The sequence below is a fragment of the Haemaphysalis longicornis genome, unplaced genomic scaffold (assembly GCF_048455015.1).
Source record: "Haemaphysalis longicornis isolate Haplotype H1 unplaced genomic scaffold, Haemaphysalis longicornis Haplotype H1 scaffold_1, whole genome shotgun sequence".
Classification (NCBI taxonomy): domain Eukaryota; kingdom Metazoa; phylum Arthropoda; class Arachnida; order Ixodida; family Ixodidae; genus Haemaphysalis; species Haemaphysalis longicornis.
Window position 1 is genome coordinate 263,993,982 of NW_027526203.1, and position 23,566 is coordinate 264,017,547.

At 48.6% G+C, this 23,566-nt stretch overlaps 1 protein-coding gene and 1 pseudogene across 4 annotated transcripts; one reads left to right on the plus strand and one right to left on the minus strand.

Moving 5' to 3' along the window:
• Nucleotides 1-275: 275 nt before the first annotated feature.
• On the minus strand, nucleotides 276-8,283 carry LOC144169549 (uncharacterized). 4 transcript variants are annotated; one of them, XR_013322467.1, is made up of 3 exons: nucleotides 8,237-8,283; nucleotides 6,550-6,793; nucleotides 276-1,080 (listed from the first exon to the last, which is right to left on the minus strand). XR_013322467.1 is itself a non-coding variant. In XM_077698773.1 (3 exons), the coding sequence occupies exons 2-3, from the start codon at nucleotides 6,772-6,774 to the stop codon at nucleotides 6,050-6,052; spliced, it is 354 nt and encodes a 117-aa protein (XP_077554899.1). In that variant the 5' UTR covers nucleotides 6,775-6,793; nucleotides 7,538-7,749; the 3' UTR covers nucleotides 4,443-6,049. The 4 variants fall into 4 exon arrangements, 1 of the variants encoding a protein (XP_077554899.1); XR_013322466.1 differs by lacking the exon at nucleotides 8,237-8,283 and adding an exon at nucleotides 7,538-7,739; XR_013322468.1 differs by lacking the exon at nucleotides 8,237-8,283 and adding an exon at nucleotides 7,391-7,480.
• Nucleotides 8,284-9,386: 1,103 nt separating this feature from the next.
• On the plus strand, nucleotides 9,387-22,742 carry LOC144158763 (uncharacterized; annotated as a pseudogene).
• The last annotated feature ends 824 nt before the right edge of the window (nucleotides 22,743-23,566 follow it).

A 23,566-nucleotide genomic window follows, 5' to 3' on the forward strand; every position in this document is an offset into this window, starting at 1 on the left:
TTGGGCATACATTATAGGTCGGTTGCAGTGAGCGCGCCGTTACACTAACGTGATCTAATGTGCAATTGTATCGCTAAGCTAGGGAGTCAAGTGAGGACGAGAAGAAAGCTAAGATGGTTAAGCGCTATGTTTTATAGCTTTTCAGCGCTAATCTGAATTTGTTCCCTGTAAAACAAGTTTGTTTATTTTGAAAATTTACGCTTTTGTGTAGAAAAGGTGTACACACAATGTTTAGACTATTTTGTGTACATGTTTCTACATGTACTCTATTTCTTCCAGGTAGCTGTTCCCACGGGCCCTCAGGGTAGCACGGTAGCTCCGGCTGATTTTCACCAGGTCTGGATGCACTGTCTCTCCCCTGACCTCCGAAGCAATGTTCTGCAGCTCACTGAAGACACCTGAGGACTCGTTGACTAGCTGCCTCATCACCTTGTTGTAGAGCGAGGTATTCCAGCAGACATGGTGCAGGCTGCCAGCCCTCTTGCTACTACGTTCACGTTCATCAACTTGCGGGAACACCATGAGGGAGTTCCCGTTGCCCCATGCAAAGCCGACTCTGGATCCGTCAAACGCAGGGTCGGGAATACGGCACTTGAAAGACCTTTCATCTTCAGAAAACGATGGCATGTCGTGCTACAGTAATTTCACGCGCACCACACTGCACAGCCGACAGAGGCACGCGGAACTTTGAAGTTTTGTAACTCTACATGTTCCTGGTTAGTTTTTAACAATTAACCAAGCATTAAAAACTAGTATGAACTCATTGATGCCATTTATCGTTTTAATAGAGAAAAGCAAGACGAAATCAAAAATAAAACCCTTAACCCGCAGTACTCCTGTGCATGAAATGCCCCGAGCTATATTCGTCGGGAAGGAAGTCGTCTGCTCCTCTGGCAGTGTCACTGTGTGCAGCGCCCCTTGAGGAATCAGCGCGCTTTCTGGAGAACATCGCTTGCGCTGCTTCATTAGGCCGAGCAGTGTGTCCAGCAGTGGAGTCCACAGAACGTAGCGGCACTCCACCTTCCCTAAGACGTCCTTCAGGGTTTCCGAAAAGTCGTTTAAGCCTCTCTTGCGACCACTCTGCATGGAAACAAAAGAAAAGATGGATTACAAACTATACTAAAGACAAACTATACTAAAACTTTCCTAAACCGAACTCTACGGTGACTTCAATCCATGATTATATTTGCATTCCCAGATCCTGTATGCATAATGTACTATTATGCAATTTTAGTACTTTAAACAAACCACAGAGAATGAAAAGGGTTAACGTTAGACGGACAAATGAACCGTGCGCAAAATTAAAGGGGCCATAAAGAGGAAATACAACCTTGTTTAATTTGTAAGAACTAGGCTCCAGTACCTCACTAATTGCCATTACAGACATGAAAGAGGTATTTTAACAGCAAAAATGCTAGAAATATTCAAAAACTTCCAAATTTCCCGCTACGGTGACGTATTATGGGCAGGAGTAAGGTCATATGAACCAGTACTGGAAACACTTTTCAGCGTGTTAATTGCACGTCAGCATTGAAGTGATGCGATCAAACAGGACTTCAGGCTCCACTACAATCGCCCAGTCATGTCTCTCAGCGATGGGTTAGTTCTGCCGGGCCGCCAATCGCACAAAGGAGATCCTATGACGTCATAGAAAAGTTGCTGGAAAGTGGTTAGGGTGTTGCCACTGCTTTGCATGTTTTGTTTAATATCTCCACTATTTGTTCGAAGTTCGCGATAGATTTGTGTCATTATTCTCGTGAGAAATCACTCCTTCTAATGAACCAAACTTGTATTTTGTCTTCATGGTCCCTTTAATCGCCGCTGTACTAAAGCACCAAACGTGGGCTTTATCTTCAACAGGAAGTAGAGCGTGGCTGGTATGGTACTCTTCACTGCTCAATTATTTCGCGAATTGGCTGTGTTCACTGAATGTTTTTGTTTTCTATTGCAAGTAAGATTTGTCATGTTTCAAACGTAACAGATTAAGAACCCAAAGCGAATGACAAAATTTGTAGCCAATTAACCAATCAAAACAGAAAAACACGTCCAGTCAAGATAAGGCACTCATCGAATGACAAAATGTGTAGCCAATTTGCTACAACTTTTTTAGAATATAATTGAACTTTATTGTTGTCTCAGTAGGGTACATCTCTAAAATATAGGTAATACAGAAAGGGATCCCAGATTAATATACTGTAGGGGGACGCCTTGTCATTGATACCATAATCAGAAGTAGATTAATTTCAGCTTCTAGCATGAAACGATACCTACTTTTATTGTGAAACATGGTGACGTAGCGCGGTAAAGACGGGACAAAAGTAGAGACCACACAGGACTATCGCTAGTAGTCAACGCGTAAATGTGGGCTAGTTGGTTCGAACTGTGAAACAGTTCGAACCAACTAGCCCACATTTACGCGTTGATTACTTTTATTATTTGATTGATTGATTGTAGGGTTTAACGCGCCGACGCAGCGCAGGCGATGAGGCGCGCCGTAGTGGAGGGCTCCGGATTAATTTCGACCACCTGGGGATCTTTAACGTGCGCCGAAATCTCGTACACACGGGCGTTTTTGCTTTTCGCCTCCATCAGAAAAGCGGCCGCCGCGGCCGGGAATCGAACCCGCGACCTCGTGCTCAGCAGCGCAACGCCTTAGCCACTGAGCCACCGCGGCGGGGTACTTTTATTATTTATCTAATACAAAAAATATACAGAATAACGAGGCTGCCCGTACATGTATTGTTAAAATAGCGCAGTTACGCAATAAATAAGAAACATATTGATCAAATTAAATACACTGCCTCGAAAATAACACTTAGGAATAAATAAATAAAACTAGATATTCCTGTTTGGAAGTGACCTGCTTTACACAAACATCAGTACTGTGAATCCGTATGCATACATATCATTTCTATAAATGCAATGGACAGAAGTACGAAAACAAAAATAAAAAACTACCCTAAGAGAAATGTGAATATGCACGTCAAAAGTCTATGTGATGGTTGGTCAAAAATGATTGAAGGAAACGCTTGAACGTTGGAAGATGTGTTTGTATCTTAACGGCATAAGGTAGATCGTTCCAAATCTTAATTGAAGTGAAACTGAACGTCTGTTTTGTGCGTACCTTGGGAAGTGAAAAGTTATTTTGCAATGCAAAACGGGTTTGGTTAGTGTTTTCTAGTTTAGTTCTACGAATATGGTAGAAAAGGTCGGGTTCGTTGAAAAGGCGAAAGGCAGTGTTGCAACGTTAAATGCTGTGCTGTCAGAAATGGGAAGAAGTTAAAGGTGGGAAAAAGGGGGTTACACTAGCATCGAAACGACTACAGGTGATTATATACGCACTACCCGATTGTGAATTTGCCTGTAATGGCGCTATGTGGGCTCTTAAATGAGATCTCATGACCCGACACAGTAGTGAATTGGACTGTGGAAAAAAGCGTAGTAAAATATCATTAGGATCTTTTTTTTAAAAAATAGTGGCGTGGTTATGCAATTTTCTTTTTAATCAGGTTAATGTGCCCATCAAATTTCAGAAAATGGTCAAGTTCAATTCCTAGGAATGTCCATTCATCAGTCGGTGTCATGGCATGAGTAATAATGTATACAGAGCTGAGGTCGTAAATATCTTTGTGGGTGGGGTAAAAACCGTGAATTTCGTCGTAAATGGTTTAATTAACAAGTGATTTTTGTGTCACCAGAGAGAAATGTTAACGAGGTCATGGTTCAAATGTAAAATTACATTGGCCCCTATTTAATGGGAGGTAAAGATAGTGGTGTCGTCAGCGTTCGATTGCGCTCAATTATGCAAATTGCAGAGCAGCTGTAGTGCGGGGCCATTTATGCCTAATGATGCCAGTTTACAAAACAGCATGTCATGGTTACTAAAGCCAAAGGCCCTAGTAAAGTCAATGAAAACGCATTCAACGTATTTTTCTTTGTCAATCTCTGTCCTTAGTTAATCCAATTATCTTAATCCAATCTGTTAATCTGTTAATCCAATTATGGCAAGGCTAATGGACAGATCACGCCGGAACCCGAATTACCTTGGTGTCAGGAGGCGAAATTTCTGTAGGTAGTGGTAAAGAAACTGTTCGATAAGCTTTTCTACCACTTTGCTTAGGAATGAAAGAATCCAAACTGGTCAGTAGTTACTGATAACTGCCTTGTTTCCTTCTTAAACACCGGTGTTAAAACCAGAGTTCCTTTCTTAAACACTTTGCGAGTTTTTACCTCATGAGCTTGCCCGACGGGTCTGGATACTTTTCGGTAATGTTTCTGTGATTCGCGGCAATCAGTAGAGGAAAACAACGCTACGAATGATACGGTAACCCCACATCGTAACCAACCAACCAGAAACAGGCGCCTTTCAACGCTCCATACAAGTGCTAAAGTGTAAATAAATGGGGCACGATTCCCGAGCGAAGTAAGATGATCAGCTTAAAAAAAATTCCCCGCATTTCCCCGAGGGGAAGAATGTGAAAGTGCGAATGCACGAGTTGAATTTGCGCGGTTCGGTAATGTTCGCGAAAGAGAGATCACACACACACACACAACTACAAAGAAAGAAAGATGCATTTATTCACAGACACCTATTTGTGTTGTCGTTGTACTTGATTGCTAGAGCGGATCTCAGCTTTGAAATTTCGTGTCAGTACTCCTTTAAGCAGGTGCATTAGCCCTTCTTACGCCTGATTCTTGGCTAATCCCCCCCCCACGTGGGTATGTGCCATGTCAGCGGCCAGGCAGCGCGCGCCCATCTCCCCCCGTTGCCAAGGAAGACGAGGAGATTCCTGGCCAATCCCCCACGTGGGTATGTGCCATGTCAGCGGCCAGGCTGCGCGCGCCCATCTCCACGTGCGCGGACATCGCCGGTAGACGCAGGTTCAGGGTCGCTTAAGAAGTGCATTGCACTTAAAAGAATGCACTGACGATTACTATACTCCCTAATGCGAAATTTTGGTGCAGCGCGAGCTGCATTCTTCTCGGTCACGGCGCATACCTGATACCTCTCAGGAAGTTTTCGCGTGATCAGCGAACGCACGGCGGCGCGCGCTACTCTGCGTTTATCTCGCAGCCCGTCGCCGTGGCCGGTCAGCGTGTTATTCAAATCGTGTTTGAACCTCCCGCGCAAATGTCATGGAGTTTGGATTAGAGGCGAACGGAACAGCGTCTGGGATTGTGGTTGTCCTGTATTAATGAAGGGAAGGCCATGTGGGCAAAATAGAGGAGGAGGAAGGAGAGAAGGGAGGAGTAGCGCAGTTAAAGAAATGATGTGCCCATGAAGGCCACATAGCTGTTCCCTTCAATGAGTGGAGGCCAGGATAAAGTAGATCACATCTTATAAGAGCATTTTCATAACAGCGGTAGACCCCAGTCTACACTAATCTTCAGAGACCACTCTCTACTGCGAGAAGGACAAGGGCTATAAAAAAATTAGGGTCTTCAAATGGAGGGTCATCTTGAGAGGAGGATAGGCCGACACTGAGAAAACGCGGAGCAGTGCCAGATTAGGTGGTCGAGGGTGATGAATACGCTCGCCTAGCAGTAGAAACAGTAAGGAGGCGGAGACGTCGTTGGTAAGCCTATTCTCATGTGATGTGTGGTGTGAAGGCTGCGTTGGCCCAGCTTTGTAGATGAATATTCCCGCAGAGCGAGGCATCGGGTGAGCCAGAGCCATGGTAGCCAGGGGGGTGGGGGATGGGTGTAACGGAAGAAAGACGGGACTTCCCTGCCTGGCGTGCGTGGTCGAGTGGAAGGCGAGGGCAGAGGGACAGGCGTGAGGTGTTGTCCAGGGGAGGGGTACTAGCAATACACTTCCGTGCTGCACCATGTACAGCCTCCATGCCCCCATGCGGGTCTGCGTGACCCGGCACCCGTACCAAACGGGTAGCGGTCCCATTACGGGACAGAAGGATGGTCACATGTTGGATTCCGTGCACAGTTGGGGGATCAGTGAAGGTCTTACGCAGCTCTTAAATGGCCTGCTGAGAGCCTTTGAAAACGCGAATACGTGGAGGGGGTGGGTTTGTAATAGTGAAGGCCAAATTATTCATTGCGCTAAAGATTCTCTGCAGCATCCAGGGGGGACGAGTTGAAAGCTCGATGTGTGAAGGAGCCGTACAGGTCCGGTCGAGTTGGGCAGCACCAGGTCAGGCATGCAAACGGGAGAGACTGGCACCTGTAAAAATATCCATCTCATCTGGCAATCTCTCTGCGAGGACACGTTGAAGTACCTTTTCACAAGCAGTAGGATGCAAACAGGGAATTATGGTTCGTCGGTGAGCAACCGTAACAGGCGGGCATGTCATATGGGAAGGGAGTAATAAAGGCGACGGAAGTACTGGAAGTATACGTTTGTCCCATGCACGGAATGCAGTCCTTCGGGGAGTTAGGGTCGGGAGTTAGGGTCCGCCGAAGCTCATGTTGTACGGCTTCCGCAAGCTCTTCTATCGGAGGTGCGTTCGCTCACTTGGTTACGCGGACATAAAAGCCGACGCCGCGAAACCCAGGTAACGGCTGCCAGAGCGCTACGCCCTAAAAAAAACTCACCAATGCCAATGGCGGTGGCGGGGCCGGCTGTTCGGGCAGCCCGCGTTCTTGGGTGCTGAGCTGCTCAGCGGTGGCGACCCTGCGCTGGAGCGTGTCTTCGACCCCTTCGCACATCTCGCCCGGGAGCCTGCGGTCGAGTGGGCTATTCGAAGCCAAGACGGCCACCCCAGTGTGCCACCAAAATGCGGTCAAGCCGCAAACTTTCTTCGTCAGCTTCTCCGCCATTCTTGCCAGCGGCTCGTTCCTGCGTTAGTACAATGGGAAGGAAAATATGGTTTCAAACACTGCCTTACTGCTGCCGTCTATCCTGCATTGTCGTCTTCATGATACTAGGAAAGTAACCCCAACTGCGAAGGGCTTTTCACCGGCAGCGCTGGACTTGAGTCACTGATGTGAACGAACCCAGGTTGCACCTTCCGAGCCAACTTATTAGCAGGGAGAAAGACACCGCCTGGCAAACCGTCACGCGCACAGTATCCGAGATATTATTACACCTCTGGTAAGTTGGCCACCTAAACTGCAGCGAAATGCTCTAGGCGAATACAGCAAGCCTGAAAGCAAACATGCGTTTTGATTTTTTTTTCTTCAGAAATGCGCTTTACATTCAGACGAATGAAAGCATTATACTCTGGCAGGATTTTACAGCTTCCCCTGTATATCAGTTGATATCGCGGTATGTTTCCACTGAGCGACTATGGCACCTGATTTTAAAGTGATTACACGCAAAGTGTAAAAAATGCGCCCGTGCAGTCCGTGCAGATGGTTAGCCAACAAAAAATGCGCCCGTGCAGTCCGTGCAGATGGTTAGCCAACAAAAGAGTAACCTGCGGTCGTTGTTTACCATTGCCACGTTGACGCTATCCAACTCCCTGCCCCGCCCCTGTCCGCCGCTGTCGCTTTCACTGTGCTTCACGCACTGCCTCGCTGCGGGCGCGCTCAGCTGCCAGACCGACTCTGTCGCTCCCTCCGACGCGCCGTTCTCACTCACCAGTGTCGGTAGACGTGAGAGTGGAGACATGTCCAGCTAGACTCTCTCTCTTCTTACTTCTAACTCGTCTCCAACCTGTTGTCTTTTTTCACGCATGCCCATGGGGTTGCGGCGGGGGAGTTTTCTACGTACACGAAACGGCCGTCTTTCTTTCTCGCCGAGCCATATAGACCTTCGCTTTAGAACATGTTGGCCTTTACCGGTACACGTTATTCCGCTCAACAAACACCTCTAGCGGTAAAAGCAGCAACGGCACGGAAAATATATCAATTCTGCCACACTACGACTTGCAACACCACATAGATAATTAAAAAACGAAATTATCCGAGCACATTTATGCGCTTTCTGAAGGGAATAGTGATGTAGTGACATAAGTTTTGAAGAAATGTATCTGGTAATTTTGTTTAATTCGTTAATTTTTGTTTAATTCAAACGATAACGAGCAGCGTGAGCTTAAATGATTAAACAAAGGATCGTGGCTTCCAGCAAACGTCGAAATGGGTACAAAAGAAGTGATCTTTCAATTAAAATGAATTCAGGCTGTGTTTCCCTTAACATATAAGTTCATTATGAGGTTTAACGTGCCTACGCTACACAGGGGATGAGGCGCGCCGTAGTGGAGGACTCCGGATTAATTTTGACCACCTGGGAATTTTCACCGCGCGCTGAAATCTCGAACACACGGTCGTTTTCGCTCACCGCCTCCAACAGAAAAGCCGCCGCCGAGGCCTGGAATAGAACTGGCGTCCTAACATATGTTTAGGTTGTGAGTGAAGCATAGGCCGAAAATGCCAGCCAGCTGCTGCTGTCATACCAATGACAGTTGCTCAACAAGCTGCGCAAAAGAGTGTTAGGGCAAACTTTATGAACACTGAGTTTCATTTGAATAGAATCACTATCGGTGACAGGTATTCTGTGTATTTCTCAAAACGCTACGAATACGTTACCACGAATACGCTACGAATACGTCAAATACGCTACCAGGATGCGGGCTCTAATAAGCGCCCGTCTATTCTAAACTATCGGAGTGTAATGCGGTTCACGCGCTGCATGCCGTAACGCTGTGCACCTTTGTCTCTACACTTCCCTATGATTATACGCTAGCTGTACTGGAGTCATCAGAAAGCCGAAGCTAAAGAACTAGACCATGACTGCGGCGGGAACAGGAACGGTATCGGCCACAAATCTAAGTGAAGTCCACGATACCTCTTGTCAAATCGACATGAGTGGAACTGCTCTCGGAATTGCCGTAATTCCGTTGCAGACTTCGGTGGTTTGCCAGTAATCAGGAAAGCGGCAAAGAATAATTGGATCCACACTAGTTTTTAGGTAGGCACAAATTCGGCGAAAACTATAGAAAGAAGGGTATAGGTTAAAGGTGACCTCCGACGCCACTTTCGGAGTATCGAAGCTTGGACTCGAAAGATGTTGCTCCATGAAGTGATGCGTACATGAACGCGTGTATGCCATTGTCGATACCATTGCAACTATCTCCAACGCAAAATGTAGGGGGTCACCCTCCTATGATTGAAATGAGCGACAAAAAAAAAAGGAAGGGGGAAGGGGAAGTAGATGGCGAGACGGAGATGTTAACGCGGAGGTAAACGAGAACCCGGTTGGCGGAGTTTTCTATTTTTCATTTCGTCCATAGATTTTTTTTGTTTCCTTTTTCTTTGTGTGACAAAAATGGTAGATACAGGTACATTGCATTCCAACAGTGCCTTATAAGCCCGAGATGCCATTTAGGCGTTTCTTCTGCCGCCTTCCCGTTGAAAACTGTCAAGCCTGAACTCACTTCAGCGCTTCCATCTCAGCGTCGTCCGTGGGATCGGTGGGACGCCCTGCGGGGATGGAGATGAAACGCCTCAGCTTCGTTCGAAGCAATGGGGGCTTCCGGTGGATGGGAGGCGCCGTTGGGGCGTCCAGGCAAGTCCAGCAGTGAGCGCGGTCTGAAATGGGCGTTCCAAACAGCCGCGTGGCTTAACGGCAAGCTGGGTACGAGATATCGTCAACGTCGTCTTCACGCATCCAACACGCACCCACCGCGGCTTTAACAATCTCGCCAATGATTGCTTGCCACGGGACGAGGAGGCAAGAAAAATTTATATGGCCTGCCGTGGCGCAGCCAAGTAACGTTGACGCAGCCAACCTACCCAAAAAACTTCCGCTGACCCCGCTCCTGCTGCTTTTTCCTCTTCTCAAGCCCACAACGCTCGTCACAGCACGTGACCCACGGTACTCATTTTTTATTTATTGTAGCTTCATGCAACAAGGGTACATCCGCGCGGTGATATGTTGTCGCTGTTGTTGTCGATAAACGTTTATTGGAGCGTGCGCGGGATTTTAGAATGCACATTAGTTGACTCGGTAGGTAGAAAGTTCTGTGGCGGGGCCAAGAGAGCGCCCACAAACTGGTGGATGGCTCAAAGAATAAGGTATAAATGAATGAATTCTTGAACAAGATATATGTGGGCAAGACCACTCCAAACTACCAAAAATGTGCTGCCATGGCTCCCACCTGTGAAGCCCTTTTAGCGCAAAGGAAATGTTAGTCATATTTCAGCCAAAACAAGAGTATTGAGAGCAGGGTCGTAGCCAGGGGGGTGTTTCGGTGTCAGAACACCCCCCGATATTTTCGCAGCTTTGCATTTCCACCTCCCCTTTTTCGGCCTTTTTTCGCTCATGCTCTTTACGCAGCAGATCGCTATATCAAAATGTAAGAAACATCAGAAAAAAAACACGATTAACATGACTATGATGACAACAAGAATGACTAATGTATTATTCGTACGTAGGCTGTCTTTTTTTTTGTTTTTTTACCGCGGTATAAAACAGCCCCAGAAAAGTAGTTCTGGCTACGCCACTTTTTGAGAGCCCCAGCACTCAGAATACACTAGAATTTGGTTGTTGCCACCGCAAAGGGGGAACAAAAGCAAGATAAGCATGGCGTCTAAGAAAGGGGAGATACAAGAGGACGCAAAAATCAGAGATGTCGGCTCTGCCTGCTCCAAGCCCAACGAAAACAAAAGCTAAACCAAAAGACCCGCGCTTTCACAACCGATGGCGGACGAGGACACTTTAATCTACTTTACAATAACAAAAATGGCATCTGGCTGATTTGGGGGGTAAATGAGAGTGGAATAAGTCGGATGTCTTCGTGTGGAGGGAGAAGTGCAGTTCAGTAAAACCCAGTTGAGGTTGAGGAGGCGATTGAAGGGAGAAACTTGGGAGGAGTCCCTATCGCGGAGCGGCCACCTCGTTGCGGTTGAGCCTCCGGGGAACGGAGCCGTGATAGCCCCGATCGAACCACTTTAATGGCGATTACTGACAGAATGACGGAATAGCGGCGGTGGCGTAGAGGTAGGGCATCCGCCTCGCGTGCAGAGAAGGCCCGTGGTTCGAATCCCGGTGCCGGACAATTCCCACCGGATTTTAAAAAAAATCCCCGTATTGATGGAATTGCAGAATGCGGCTTGGGGTGCGGCCTGAACTCGGCGACCATTGCCAGGTAACGCACTCCCTCACCAGAGCAGGATTGGCCACCCTGGTGTAGTAATGGCCACAACCTCCCATGAATGCGCCAATGGGAGCTAGTACATACGCCATGAATACCCACGGCCCTCAGTCTCTAGTGGCTGCGAAGCAACGGACAACGGCAGCGGTCAGACCTGGAACGTAGCAGAGGGTGCTAAGAATCCTTAGACCCGGACAGGCCGACATTGTAACCTGAACCTGGCAACGTTTAACACGAGAACCTTATCTAGCGACGCGAGTCCGAGGAATTAAAGGGCATTAAATGGGATGTCAGAGGGCTTAGTGAGGTTAGGAAAACAGGTGAAGCCTTTACGGTGCTGAAAAATGGACACGTCCTATGTTACCGTGGTCTAGTGGACAGAAGAGAACTGGGAGTGGGATTTCTAGTCAATAAAAGCATAGCTGGCAACATAGAAGAATATACTATAGCATTAACTAAAGGGCAGCAAGTCTTGCAATTAGGCCTAATAAGAGGTACAAACTCAAGGTGGTACAGGGCTACGCGCCTACATCCAGCCACGACGACAAGCTAGTGGAACGCCTCTATGAAGATGTGGAATCGGCAATGGCTAAAGTAAAAACCCAGTATGCAGTAGTTATGGGAGACTTAAATGCTAAAGTACGCAATAATCAGGCTGGTGAGAAGGCAGTTGGGAACTATGGTCTCGGCTGTAGAAATAGCAGGGGGGACCTACAAGTCGAGCTCGCAGAAAGGAATAATCTACGCATCGTGAATACCTTCTTCTGCAAACGGGAGAGCCGGAAGTGGACGTGGAGGAGCCCGAATGGGGAGCATAAAAATGAAATATTCATATTATGCGATAACCCTGGCGTCGTGCAGCATGTGAAGTACTCGGAAGGATGAGGTGCAGTGACCACCGTATGGTAAGATCTCGAATTAAGCTAGATTTGAGGAGGGACAGTAACAAGCTAGTACAAAAGAAGGCGACTAATGGGCTAACGGTAAGGCGTAAAGTATAAGAATTCAGGATCGCGCTGCAGAACCGATATTCAGCTCTTACCGAGGAAGCCGAGCTTACGACACCGGAAGCCAGTGACAACCTTACACGCATTATCACGGAGTGTGCAGTAGAAGTCGGGGGCACGATGTCTAGACAGGATACTGGTAAACTTTCCCGGGAGACGAAAGATCTAATTAGGAAAGGGCAAAGCATGACAATCTCCACCCCAGTTGACAGAATAGAACTAGCGGAGCTTTCGAAGTTAATCAATAAGCGTAAGACAGCAGACATACGGAAGTATAATATGGAGAGGATCGAATAGGCTTCAAAGAACGGAGGCAGCCTGAAAGCAGTCAAGAGGCGTCTAGGCGGGGGGAGAAATCAGATGTATGCACTTAAAGACAAGCAAGGCAATGTCATCACAAATAGGGATAAAATAGTCATAGTAGCCGAGGAGTTCTATAGAGATCTGTACAGTAGCCGGGACATCCAGGATAATGTCGAAAGAGAAATTAGTTCAGAGGACATTGACATCCCACCAGTAACGGCAGAAGAAGTAAGGAAGGCTTTGAAAGAAATGAAAGGGGCAAAACAACTGGGGATGATCAGACAACAGCAGACCTCTTGAGTACTCGTCCGTGTGTATTGTTTCCGTCCCGTGTGTTTTTGCTGCGCTACATTTGATCACTCTTGAAGGATGGCGAGCAAATTGTACAGTAAAACTGGCAAACCTGTACACGCAATACCTAATGACAGCGAGTGTACCGGAATCTTGGAAGAACGCGAACATCATCCTAATCCATAAGAAAGGTGACATGAAGGACTTGAAAAATCACAGGCCAATCAGCCTACTGTCAGTCGTCTACAAGGTATTTACCAAGGTAATCGCTAATAGAATTTTTGCCACCTTAGATTTCAGTCAACCTAGAGAACAAGCAGGATTTTGTAAAGGCTATTCAACAATGGACCATATTCACACGATCGATCAGGTGATAGAGAAGTGCGCGGAGTATACTGAACCCCTATATATAGCCCTCATAGACTGAGAAAGCATTTGACTCGGTCGAAAGCTCAGCAGTCATTCAGGCATTACGGAACCAGGGTGTAGACGAGCATTATGTAAGAATACTAGAGGATATTTCCAGTGGGTCCACAGCTACCATCATCCTCCACAAGGAGAGCAGTAAAATACCTGTAAGGAAGGGCGTCAGACAAGGAGAAACAATCTCTCCAATGGTATTCACAGCATGTTTACAAGAAGTATTCAGAACATTGGATTTGGAACAGGTGGGAGTAAGGGTTAATGGAGAATACCTCAGTAACTTCAGATTTGCTGATGACGTTGCCTTGTTAAATAACTCGGGGGACGAATCGCAAAGCATGCTTACCGCACTGGACAAACAGAGTAGAACCGTGGGCCTGAAAATTAATACATGGAAAACTAAAGTAATGATAAATAACCTCGGGACAGCACAGTGGTTTGAGATAGGTGGCGAGGCAGTGTAAGTGGTAAGCGAACAACCTAAGCCAAGTTGTGACCCCGGGTCTCAACCATGAGGCAGAGATAATTCGAAGGATAAGAATGGGGTGGAGTGCATTCGGCAGGCACTCTCATATAATGAATGGCCAATACCATTGTCCCTGAAGAAGAAAGTGTATGACAGCTGCATTTTACCGGTACTCACCTACGGGACAGAAACTTGGAGGCTCACTAAGAGGGTTCAACCTAAATTGAGGACGACTCAGCGCGCAATGGAACGGAAGATTATAGGTTTAACATTAAGGGACAAGAAGAGAGCTTAGTAGGTCAGAGAACAAACGCGTGTTAAGGACATATAAGTCGAAATTAAGAAGAAAAAAATGTACGTGGGCAGGGCATGAAATGCGAAGGCAAGATAACCGTCGGTCGTTAAGGGTAACAGAGTGGATTCCTAGAGAAGGCAAGCGTGGCAGGGGGTGGCAGAAAGTTAGATGGACAGATGAGATCAAGAAGTTTGCGGGGATAAATTGGTCGCAGTTAGCGCATGACCGGGATAATTGGAGAATAATGGGAGAGGCCTTTGCCCTGCAGTGGGCGTAGATAGGATGATGATGATGATTATTATTATTATGATGATGACTGTCAGAATGTACAATGACGATGATACTGGTGCACGCTCTGCTTGGTTGGTTGGTTGGTGCCGAAAGAATGGCTCATACCCACTCAGGGGGGTTGGCCAGGAAATGGGCGCTAACTGAGAGGGAAAAAAACTGGGCTCGGGATTAAAAGAAATAAAGTGAGTGCACTTGAAGTACTCGGTTAGGAAAAAGTGTATATAAACGGGAATAAAAAGATAATAAGTAGACTGCCGGAAAATGAGGTGCGACATCAGAGAGGACACACCAACTATGAATGAATGAATGAATGAATTTATTATAGAAAGGATGGCACTCTGGCCTGTTGGGGAAAATAGGGGAAAGGGTTTAGGGTCGATAAAGCTTAAGTTCTATTGACGAGGTAAGCCTCCTTCACGAAGGCCCACAGTCCAAGTAGCACGTCATTGGCGTTATCCCTTGGATACAGCCAATCCTGCAGAGATGCGACGCCAGGGGGCTTGTGTCTTGCTCGGATTCCTTCCAGGACCCTACATGACCACAGCAAGTGGCTGGTTGTCGGTCTATCTTGGTAGATGTGCTGGTTACCCACTCGAAGCCGTTACCAAAAAGGACCCACAAGACTAGCCACACCCATCAACGAAAGACACAAGCGACTGTCACATGTAATGTGTAATCAACAGGCGCTACTATTTACACAGATGGGTCCATGGACAAAACTCTCCTCCTCATAGCACTTGCTGCAACCGACCTAAGCCGAACGAGCACGAAGTGTTTCTCAATTAATGATATCATTTCCACTACTGAACTCGAACTGCAAGCCATCCTCCTAGGTGCTCACATGATCCCAGACGTTATAGCTGAAAATACAACTCGAGTTATAATCTTCACGGATAGCCTCGAAGCCATCAGAGCGTTAAGCACCCCGCCACGACGACACACTACGCCTCATCGTATAAAAGAACTCTGTGGAACCTTCCAGCGTGACCATAACATTGACATAAGAGTGCAGTGGATACCTGGCCACACAGGTAACCCCGGGAATGAGGAGGCCCATAGGCTCGCGAGGGAGACAATTCTCAACCACCCCTAGAAGTCTGCAGCGCCTTCTCTTTCACATAACCCTTCCCCTGAGGAACGCAGGAAGACACTTCGACAAGAAAGCAAGAAAGAACTCAGAGCAACGATTCGCGAGCTACAGCACCCGATACCCCGCAACATCCCACGAGCTGCACAAGTTATTCTTACAAAGGCAAGCACGGGTTACGCCCTTACGGAAGACATCCTAGCTCACTGGGAACACTACCACCAACACAAGAATGCACAAGTTCGACCATACCGGCTTCTGTGCTCCCTGTGCCACACCAACTATAAAATCAACACTAATGAATAAGGAAAGGATAGACAGAAGGACAGCCATGATTGTTGTTGTTGTTGGTCCAAAAAAAATGGCTCGTACCCACTCAGGGGGATTGGCCATGAAAACTACGTAGGGCGCACGGTCTCTTCTTCCTCCTCGTCGCCTATAGTGTCCAAGATCCTCCCGGCCATAACACAAATGGGGAAAACGCTAACATCTGAAACAAGGTTCCTAACGAAAACATAGCACCGCAGTGTTAGGCAAACACACAACGTACAAGGTGGTTCAGACTAAATTGTCTTTGTGATCCTCCTCCACGTTTCTTAAATTTTTTTCCACGTTTCTTAAATTTCTTAGATGTCGAGCTCCATCTTCCAATAGTTTGTGGAGTTATACTGCTGGTTTCTTTGACCAGTACCCTCGAAGTGTATGATGGTTCCGCTCGATGGATGCCCTGCCTACTGACATCTGTCGAACGTTGCGCGACGGTTCACTCGATATGTTCCTTGTTTTGCCACAAGAATCTTCATGCTCGGGCCCCGGGTTTTATTGCAGGTTGTGTCCATGTTTTTCCTGAGGCAGGCATTGTGGATGTCAGCGTTAGATTCTGCTCTTCGAAGCGCTTTCATCTGAAGAACGCCGACCGTTATAGTCGCTGGCGGCTAGATATCGTGCCCTGTTTCCGGGCTGGACCGTGCAGCATCCACCCAAGCGTAGTATATACGTATATACGTATATATGTATAGTATATACGTTGTATATATACATAGCGCACGATTCTCTTTGATTGTCTTTGCAGCATCACAGACTTTCATGTCCAGCTTGTCGCTCCGCCTCGCTTGAAAATCCGGATCGCGCAACGTTGAAGCGTGCCTGCCTTTACATGTCTTGCATACCAACTACCGCGGCACTTGTTTGCACAGTAGCCCCTCATAGAGCATCAGTAGCCTCGCCTAGCGCTATAGCTAGCCGTTTCTTCTTCTCTGCTATTGTCAATGTAGCGATGCCCGCCTCAGTCGTATGTTTTTTAAAACTTTCAGAAGAAATCGTTGGGGTTTTTCTTCTTTTCTTGTGATGCGCGTAGGACTGATGACGAGGCCACGTGCTTCATGCGGTAACCGCGGCCGTCGGAGGAGGACGTCACTGGAACACAATGGTCCCTTGCTTCGAGCTCTATCCGTGTATCGCAAGAGCTGCTCCAGTTCCCGGCAAGCCCGTACGTTTTCTTCCCCAGAAGAAGATGCCGTGGCCGTTGATTTTTCCTGGAGGCGCACGTGTTGATGAAATGACATGACGATCTCTGCGGTAAAATCTCGAGAAGAAGATGCTTGTTGGGACGTCCAGAACGTTGAGGCAGCGGACGTTCAGTTGGACGCAGCCATAAAGTGTGGGCAGCTCTCTTGTATCCGATAAAGACGTCACGTGCTGTAGCTCGCGGAGGGTTCTAAAATGCTCCTGTATAATACGGCTCTTGTCACCAAACCTGTCCTTGAGCTGCAGCTGGATAGCACTCTCGTAGCACGCCTCCGTTGTGGGGAGACCGGCGATGGCAGCTACTGCTTCACCTACCAGGTATTCGAAGGTTGTGAAACTTATCCGTGGTGGTAAGAGCCTGGTTCGTGTGGACAGCGCCGTTGAACTGTTCCCCGAACGACATCCATTGACACACGACCCAAGGAATAGGCTTGGTGGTCACCGTTGGGAGACGAGGTCCGAACATCTGGGACGTAGCGGTCGCTGGGGCAAGTGGCGTATACTAATCGCAGCCTGCACCGAGGGGGCAGTCTGCTCCATGCTGCCGACGCTGACGTCTCGAGCCGGCACTTGAGGCGAGTCAGAGCCTCGAGCGTCTGGTCGCCATACTGGGCTGCCGACTCGTATTCCCTTTCCAACTCCTCGACAGGAATCGCGTCCTCGACCTGGCCGTCGATGTTGCGAAGCTCCTCATGGCTAGCTACGAGCTTGCCTACCACCTTCCTGATCGATGTTCGGTCAGAGCAGCCGCTCTCAATGAGTGTTGTCGCCTCGGTCAGGACTTCGGTTACTTGGGCTCGCCTAGCAGCGCGTTTCGCTTTCAGCCGGTTCGTCGGTGCGTGAAAATTTCCGGCTTAAGCGGTCGGCAGGAAGTCAGGTCCGCGCGTTGTCTACCTAGGTGCGGTTCCGAGGAGGACGAAGTTGCTCATGCGGCCATTTCCAGAAGAAACTCGTCATCGCCGTAGCACGATGTCGGCGTCGTTGGGAGCCGCTTGTTAATCCTTGCGTTTCGGCACCAAATGTCGCGCGTGACCACCACGTTGCGGATCTTCTTTTATGAACGTGCGTTGACTGCCTCCGTCGAAAATGCGTCTGTTATGTACGTCTCGTTGGTCCCGACGGTCCAGCAACGGAAAGTCTGTAAATTCACGGCCTCGTCAAGTTGGTAGCTTGTAACGGCAGTCGATTGCACACGGTTCTCTTATTCCTCCTTGTCGCCTGCTAGTCTCCAACAGTCCCCTTTCCAAGGCCCCACAAGCTTGTGCCGCGGCCCAGACCGTCCATCACCTTTAATTCGCTGGTCTTCCAAGGCCTCGCTGGCCAGGGTCGCCTCCCATGTTTCTAAAGAATGGTGGTTGGTTGTGGGGTCTAACGCGCCGACGCAACGCAGGCGATGAGGCGCGCCGTAGTGGAGGGCTCCGGATTAATTTTGACCACCTGGGGATCTTTAACGTGCGCCGAAATCTCGTACACACGGGTTTTTTTGCTTTTCGCCTCCATCAGGAAAGCGGCCGGCCCAGCCGGGAATCGAGCCCGCGACCTCGTTCTCAGCATTCTAAAGAATGAGGTGTATTGTTCTGGGTCTGACAAATAACTGCGCAGTTGCACACGGTGCGGAAGAGGGGGAGGGTTGTCCTTCCGCCCTAATGTGATATATATATATATATATATATATATATATATATATATATATATATATATATATATATATATATATATATATATATATATATATATATCCGCTATTCAATGGCGCGGAATGCATGCAGGCAACCAAGTGTGCGGCGCCATATCTGCGGCCGGCGAAAAGCAAAAACGCCCGTGTGTTCGAGATTTCGGCGCACGATAAAGATCCCCAGGTGGTCAAAATTAATCCGGAGCGCCTCATCGCCTCCGTTGCGTCGGCGCGTTAAACCCTACAATCAATCAATCATATCTGCGGCCAAGCGTCTGCTGCTAGGCGATGTGCGCACGGCCCGCAGATCAGGCACACCTCTTCTCCTCCATGCAACCGTGTCAGTGCGCCCATGGCCGGGCTAGAGCAGCGGCGTACGCGCGTTGGTGGCGGAACTTTACGTCGAGACGGGGCTGCATTGTTCTCGCCGCCGCCGCCGCCGCCGCCGCTGCGAAGGCCGTATAAACACAGCGCGCGCCGCCGCTCTAGCCCGTGTTACGAATTGGCCATCGCCGCCGTACTGTCCCGCATCACTCCTCGGCTGTGCGGCGAAGCCCCTGCGTGCGCCTTCGAAAACAGGCGCAACCATGTCAGTAACAAGTTGCGACAAGCCGCATCAGACGCTTTGCTCTCGGCGCATTTCAAAACTTCGGCGGCTGGCGGCGAGGCTCGTCTCCACGCTCTTCAAGGACACAGAGGCCCCGTCGATCGCAACGGAGTCCTCCTCTCTCCCCTCTCTCGGACTCAACGTGCCCGAGGCTATGAACGGCTTACGAACTCTCGAAAGAGTGTTGTTGTGTCTGTGACGTTCGTGGCGTGTTCCAGCTTGTTGGAGTTTTGACCGTTACCGCTTTTGGGTATAAATAGACCCCCGCAAGCGTTGTAAACCATTCCTGTTAGAGCAGCGAATCGATGCTGTCGCTCTGCTCGAGTCCTGTATTGTAACCTCGCCCGTCGGGGCATTGTTCTTTGGCTTCGGCTCACCTCTCGCTATGAAGTAAAGAGTTTACGTTGGCCTATCAGCTCTGGACCTCTTCCCGGCTGCGGCTCGGCCCGCCCGGTCGCAACACCCGGCTGTGGTGCGCCGTCAATCGTTACGTCGGGCTCCGTGGGATGGCGGTACTTGTCCATGCTAAGCACGACTGTGAAACACATGACTGTTTCACGTTACAAACTCTACCTCTCCGAACGCACAGTATTCCCTCGAGTTCAATGTGAGGGCGACTAATAACATCCCTGTTGTCGCCACTGTTTAGAATCGGATTGGAACGGAGCAGATGACGCACGCCGGTGTTTTTTTTTCTTCGGAGTGCGGGCGCAGTGGCCCAAGCCGCGCCGTGTCCTTGGTGCATCGGCCATGTCTGTGGCCGTTTCCAGTGTTGCCAGGCGAAGAAATTGACCGCTAAACTTTACAACGAATAGCACCTATAAATAAATATATATATATATATATATATATATATATATATATATATATATATATATATATATATAAGACAGAAAATAAGGGTTGGCGGTCAAGAAAACCTCGGAAAGCAAAGGGGAGGTTGTGGTGGGTCATAGAAACAGATGAAGAAATTTTGTTTCACCGAGCCCCTCATTTCCGATTTCTGATTCGCTATATGCTTAGCGAGGGCCTCTGTTCTGGCAGCTTAGGTGCCAAGGGTAGCTTAAGAGGGTTCAACGCTGGTCGACCACTCTCGACATGTCGTAGACACTCGAGTCACGGCCCGGGGGTTAAAAAGAAGGTCCCCTTCACCCCGAGTAGTCCGAGTGGCGCTGGCTACCACCCCCAAGTGCAGGAATAAAAAAATACCTTAACATAAACACCCGAGAAAGGGGTGGGGAAACAGCCCCGCCGGTAGCGTAGTGGTTATCGCACCAGACCGGTATTCTGGAGGTCGTGGGTTCGGATCCCACCCGGCGGGCATTTTGTCACCACTTTCTTTCTGACTCAAAAATTTCATCTGTTTCTATGACCCACCACAACCTCCCCTTTGCTTTCCGAGGTTTTCTTGACTGCCAACCCTTATTTTCTGTCTTATTTCACCGAGCCCCTCATTTCCCATTTCTGATTCGCTATATATATATATATATATATATATATATATATATATATATATATATATATATATATATATATATATATATATATATATATATATATATATGTGTGTGTGTGTGTGTGTGTGTGTGTGTGTACTTGTAGGAGGTCAACAACGGCATTTTATACACGTTTCCTGAAAAGAACAAGAAGGAATCATCTGTAAATGAAAATTGCGGAATGGGATTGCGGGTTGACCCCCCCCTGTTGCTACGCCACTGCTGTCTGGGAACCTAAGCGCCAGTGTGGTATTGTGTTGGAATGTGTTTTCTCGGTGTTTGTGCTTCGTGCGTGTTTAGGCCCATGTGAGGCGTTGGTAGTGTTCTCTTTACAAGCCTTTCATTTAAAACGTTCTCCGTAGGATTCGTATGGTGGAAGGGCATAGGAATGGTCTTCGTCGCGGCGGTTGTTAAAGGAGTACTGACACAAAATTTCAAAGCTGTGGTAACTATGTAAAAGGCTTCCTTTGTATATGGAAATATCTCCCAGCAAGTTCAATAGTAACGGTTCAGTATAAGATAATTTAAATCAGGCAAGTCTCTTGCTGAAACGTTGGCAACAAATATGGTCGCTACCTTGTTCGAAGTTTTCTTGTGTTCCCTACCACCATCATCTCTGTTTTATTGCTGCCTGTATGTATATATAAGGATTTGTATATATGGTATGTATCAGGGAATCGTTATGCTGACAGAAGAATAGTCAGTACGCATTGTTGTGATAATTAAGTACCAAAGGAGCGTCGGTGGATGAACCACAGCAATAAAAACAGAAATGAGCAAACGAATTTCAATCAGGTATGCGACATACTTTCAAATATGAAATCCCCCAAGCACTGGACGCAGTACATGTAGTCACGACTTCCAAATTGTTGTGGTGTCACCCTCGTTCATCCAGCCGTCTGGTGGGGCCGCCCGTGACGGGGACTGGGATGGGCGTGTCGGAATAAATCACTACTTTGACGGGTGCCGATATGACTCTGGCCCTGACGCGCCTCGCGTCCGGGCCAACACAAAACACAACATAGTGTCAGAAGTGGGCGAATAGACGCCTTCAGTTCTCCTCACCGAGGCAGAAAAAGAAATCATGGCCGACTAGCAACACACTCCTGAATGCAAGTGGCTCGGGATTTCGCTTCGGCAACCCGACGCGTTCGACTTCACCGACGCTGCGTCTTGGCCAACGTGGAAAACACGTTACGAGGACTAGGCAGCGGTCTCCAGAGTATGCCACGCCTCTGTAGAAGTGCAAGTACTCTCACTTTTATACTTTATGGGCCCCGAAAGGCGTCCCCTGCTCGACACTCTCTCGCTTTCTGCGGACGAGCTGCTGTCCAACGAGACCGTTGTCAAGCGGTTTACCGAACACTTCGTGCACCCGGCTAACGTGCTCTATGAGTCTTCTCGCTTTCATAAGCGCACTCAAGAACCGGGCGAAAGTGTTGACACTTATTACTCAGAATTATGCAGACTTGTAAAGCGTTGCAACTACCCGTCTGTTCAAGTCGAAGAGCGCCTCGAGCGTGACAGGTTCGTGGTCGGCCTCAAAGATGCTCGCCTCTCGGAACAGTTGTGCCGTAATTCCATAGGTTGTCGCTAAAGGAGGCTTGGACTCAGGCGTGGCTGTGGGAAGAGGCCGAGAAAGAAAAAGCGTCAAAAAGAACCGCCGAAGTAGCTACGCAGTCAAATCTCACAAAGCGCCGCAACTTCCGGAGGCCAGGCAGCGGTACGCGCTGCTCAAGACGGAACTCTCCGGCGCTGCTACATCTTTTTTCTGCGGACATTCGCCGCATCCTCGCTCAGAATGCCCAGAACGTGCGTCCATCTGCAATTATTGCCGAAATAAAGGACATTTTGCTGAGGTCTGTCGTTCCCGAGAAGCAAAAGCGACCAAGACCAAGCTTGCCACTATCCACTTGCATACTGTCGTCGCACCCCGAGCGCGCTAAGTACGTGGACGTCGGCCTCTTTCAGGGTGGACTGTGGTGCTGAAGTCTCAGCAGTGCCAGCTGATTTTCCTGCAGTACTCCTTCAGCTCGACGAAGTGGGCAACTTGTTGACAGGTCCAAGAGGGCAACCGCTTCGTGCACTGGAATCGTACGTTAATTGCCCAGCTCTTGTGCCAAGGGAAATGATGTTCACCGCGATTCTATGTAGTGCAGTCGCTCACTACTCCGCTACTGGGTTCCCCCTCGCTGCAGGTACCAGAAGTCGTCAGATTCCTAAGAGACGTAGCGACTCTCCAGCAGAAGCATCATGCACGGAACTGTTTAAGCGCCTCGGCACGGTGATGATGAGTGCGAAATCAGGCTCAAACCTGACGCCATACCATTTTCACTCAGCGCACCTAGAAGTGTCCCCATCCCACTGCAAGGGGTGGTTCGACAGTAACTTGACAGAATGGAGGCCGAAGGAGTCATTCGTCGGATAGATAAGCCAACACCTTGATGTGCGGAACTCGTAGCAGTTCCAAAAGCCTCGGGTGGTTACCGACTTAGCGTTCACCTGACTTGTCTGAATGAGGTTGCGCTTCGAGAAAGCCACATATTGCCAACCGTCGAGCACGTTCTTGGTCTGACAGGCGACGCAAAATTTTTTTCGGGAACGAGCCCACTCGTCACAAGCCCGCTCGTCACCGGAAAACTCGTCATAGGCCAACTCGTCACACCGGCCTTTTGGTACAGTGCCATCTCGAGATAGGAACTCTCGTGCAAGGCGCCTTTTCGTCGCATAGATTTCGTTGCACCGCCGCCGTGTACCGGAAATTGGCCTTGAAAGCAGGTCTGAAGCTGGTTTCTACAATAGTAAATTCGGTACGGCTGTTTAGAGGGCGTGGGGATGTCTGTGCGACCAGCAGGTGTGCGCAAAGAGCCGTTTTTTTTTTTTGGGGGGGGGGGGTGGGGGGGAAGGGGGGAAGGGGGGAAGGGGGGAGGGCGGGAGAGTCAGCGCGACCTGCACTCCTTCAAGTGCTGATCGTCAGGGGTGTTGAGGTGGTGTAGACCGTTGAGGTGGTGTAGACTTCCACATTTTCGCGCGTATAACCTGCCCTT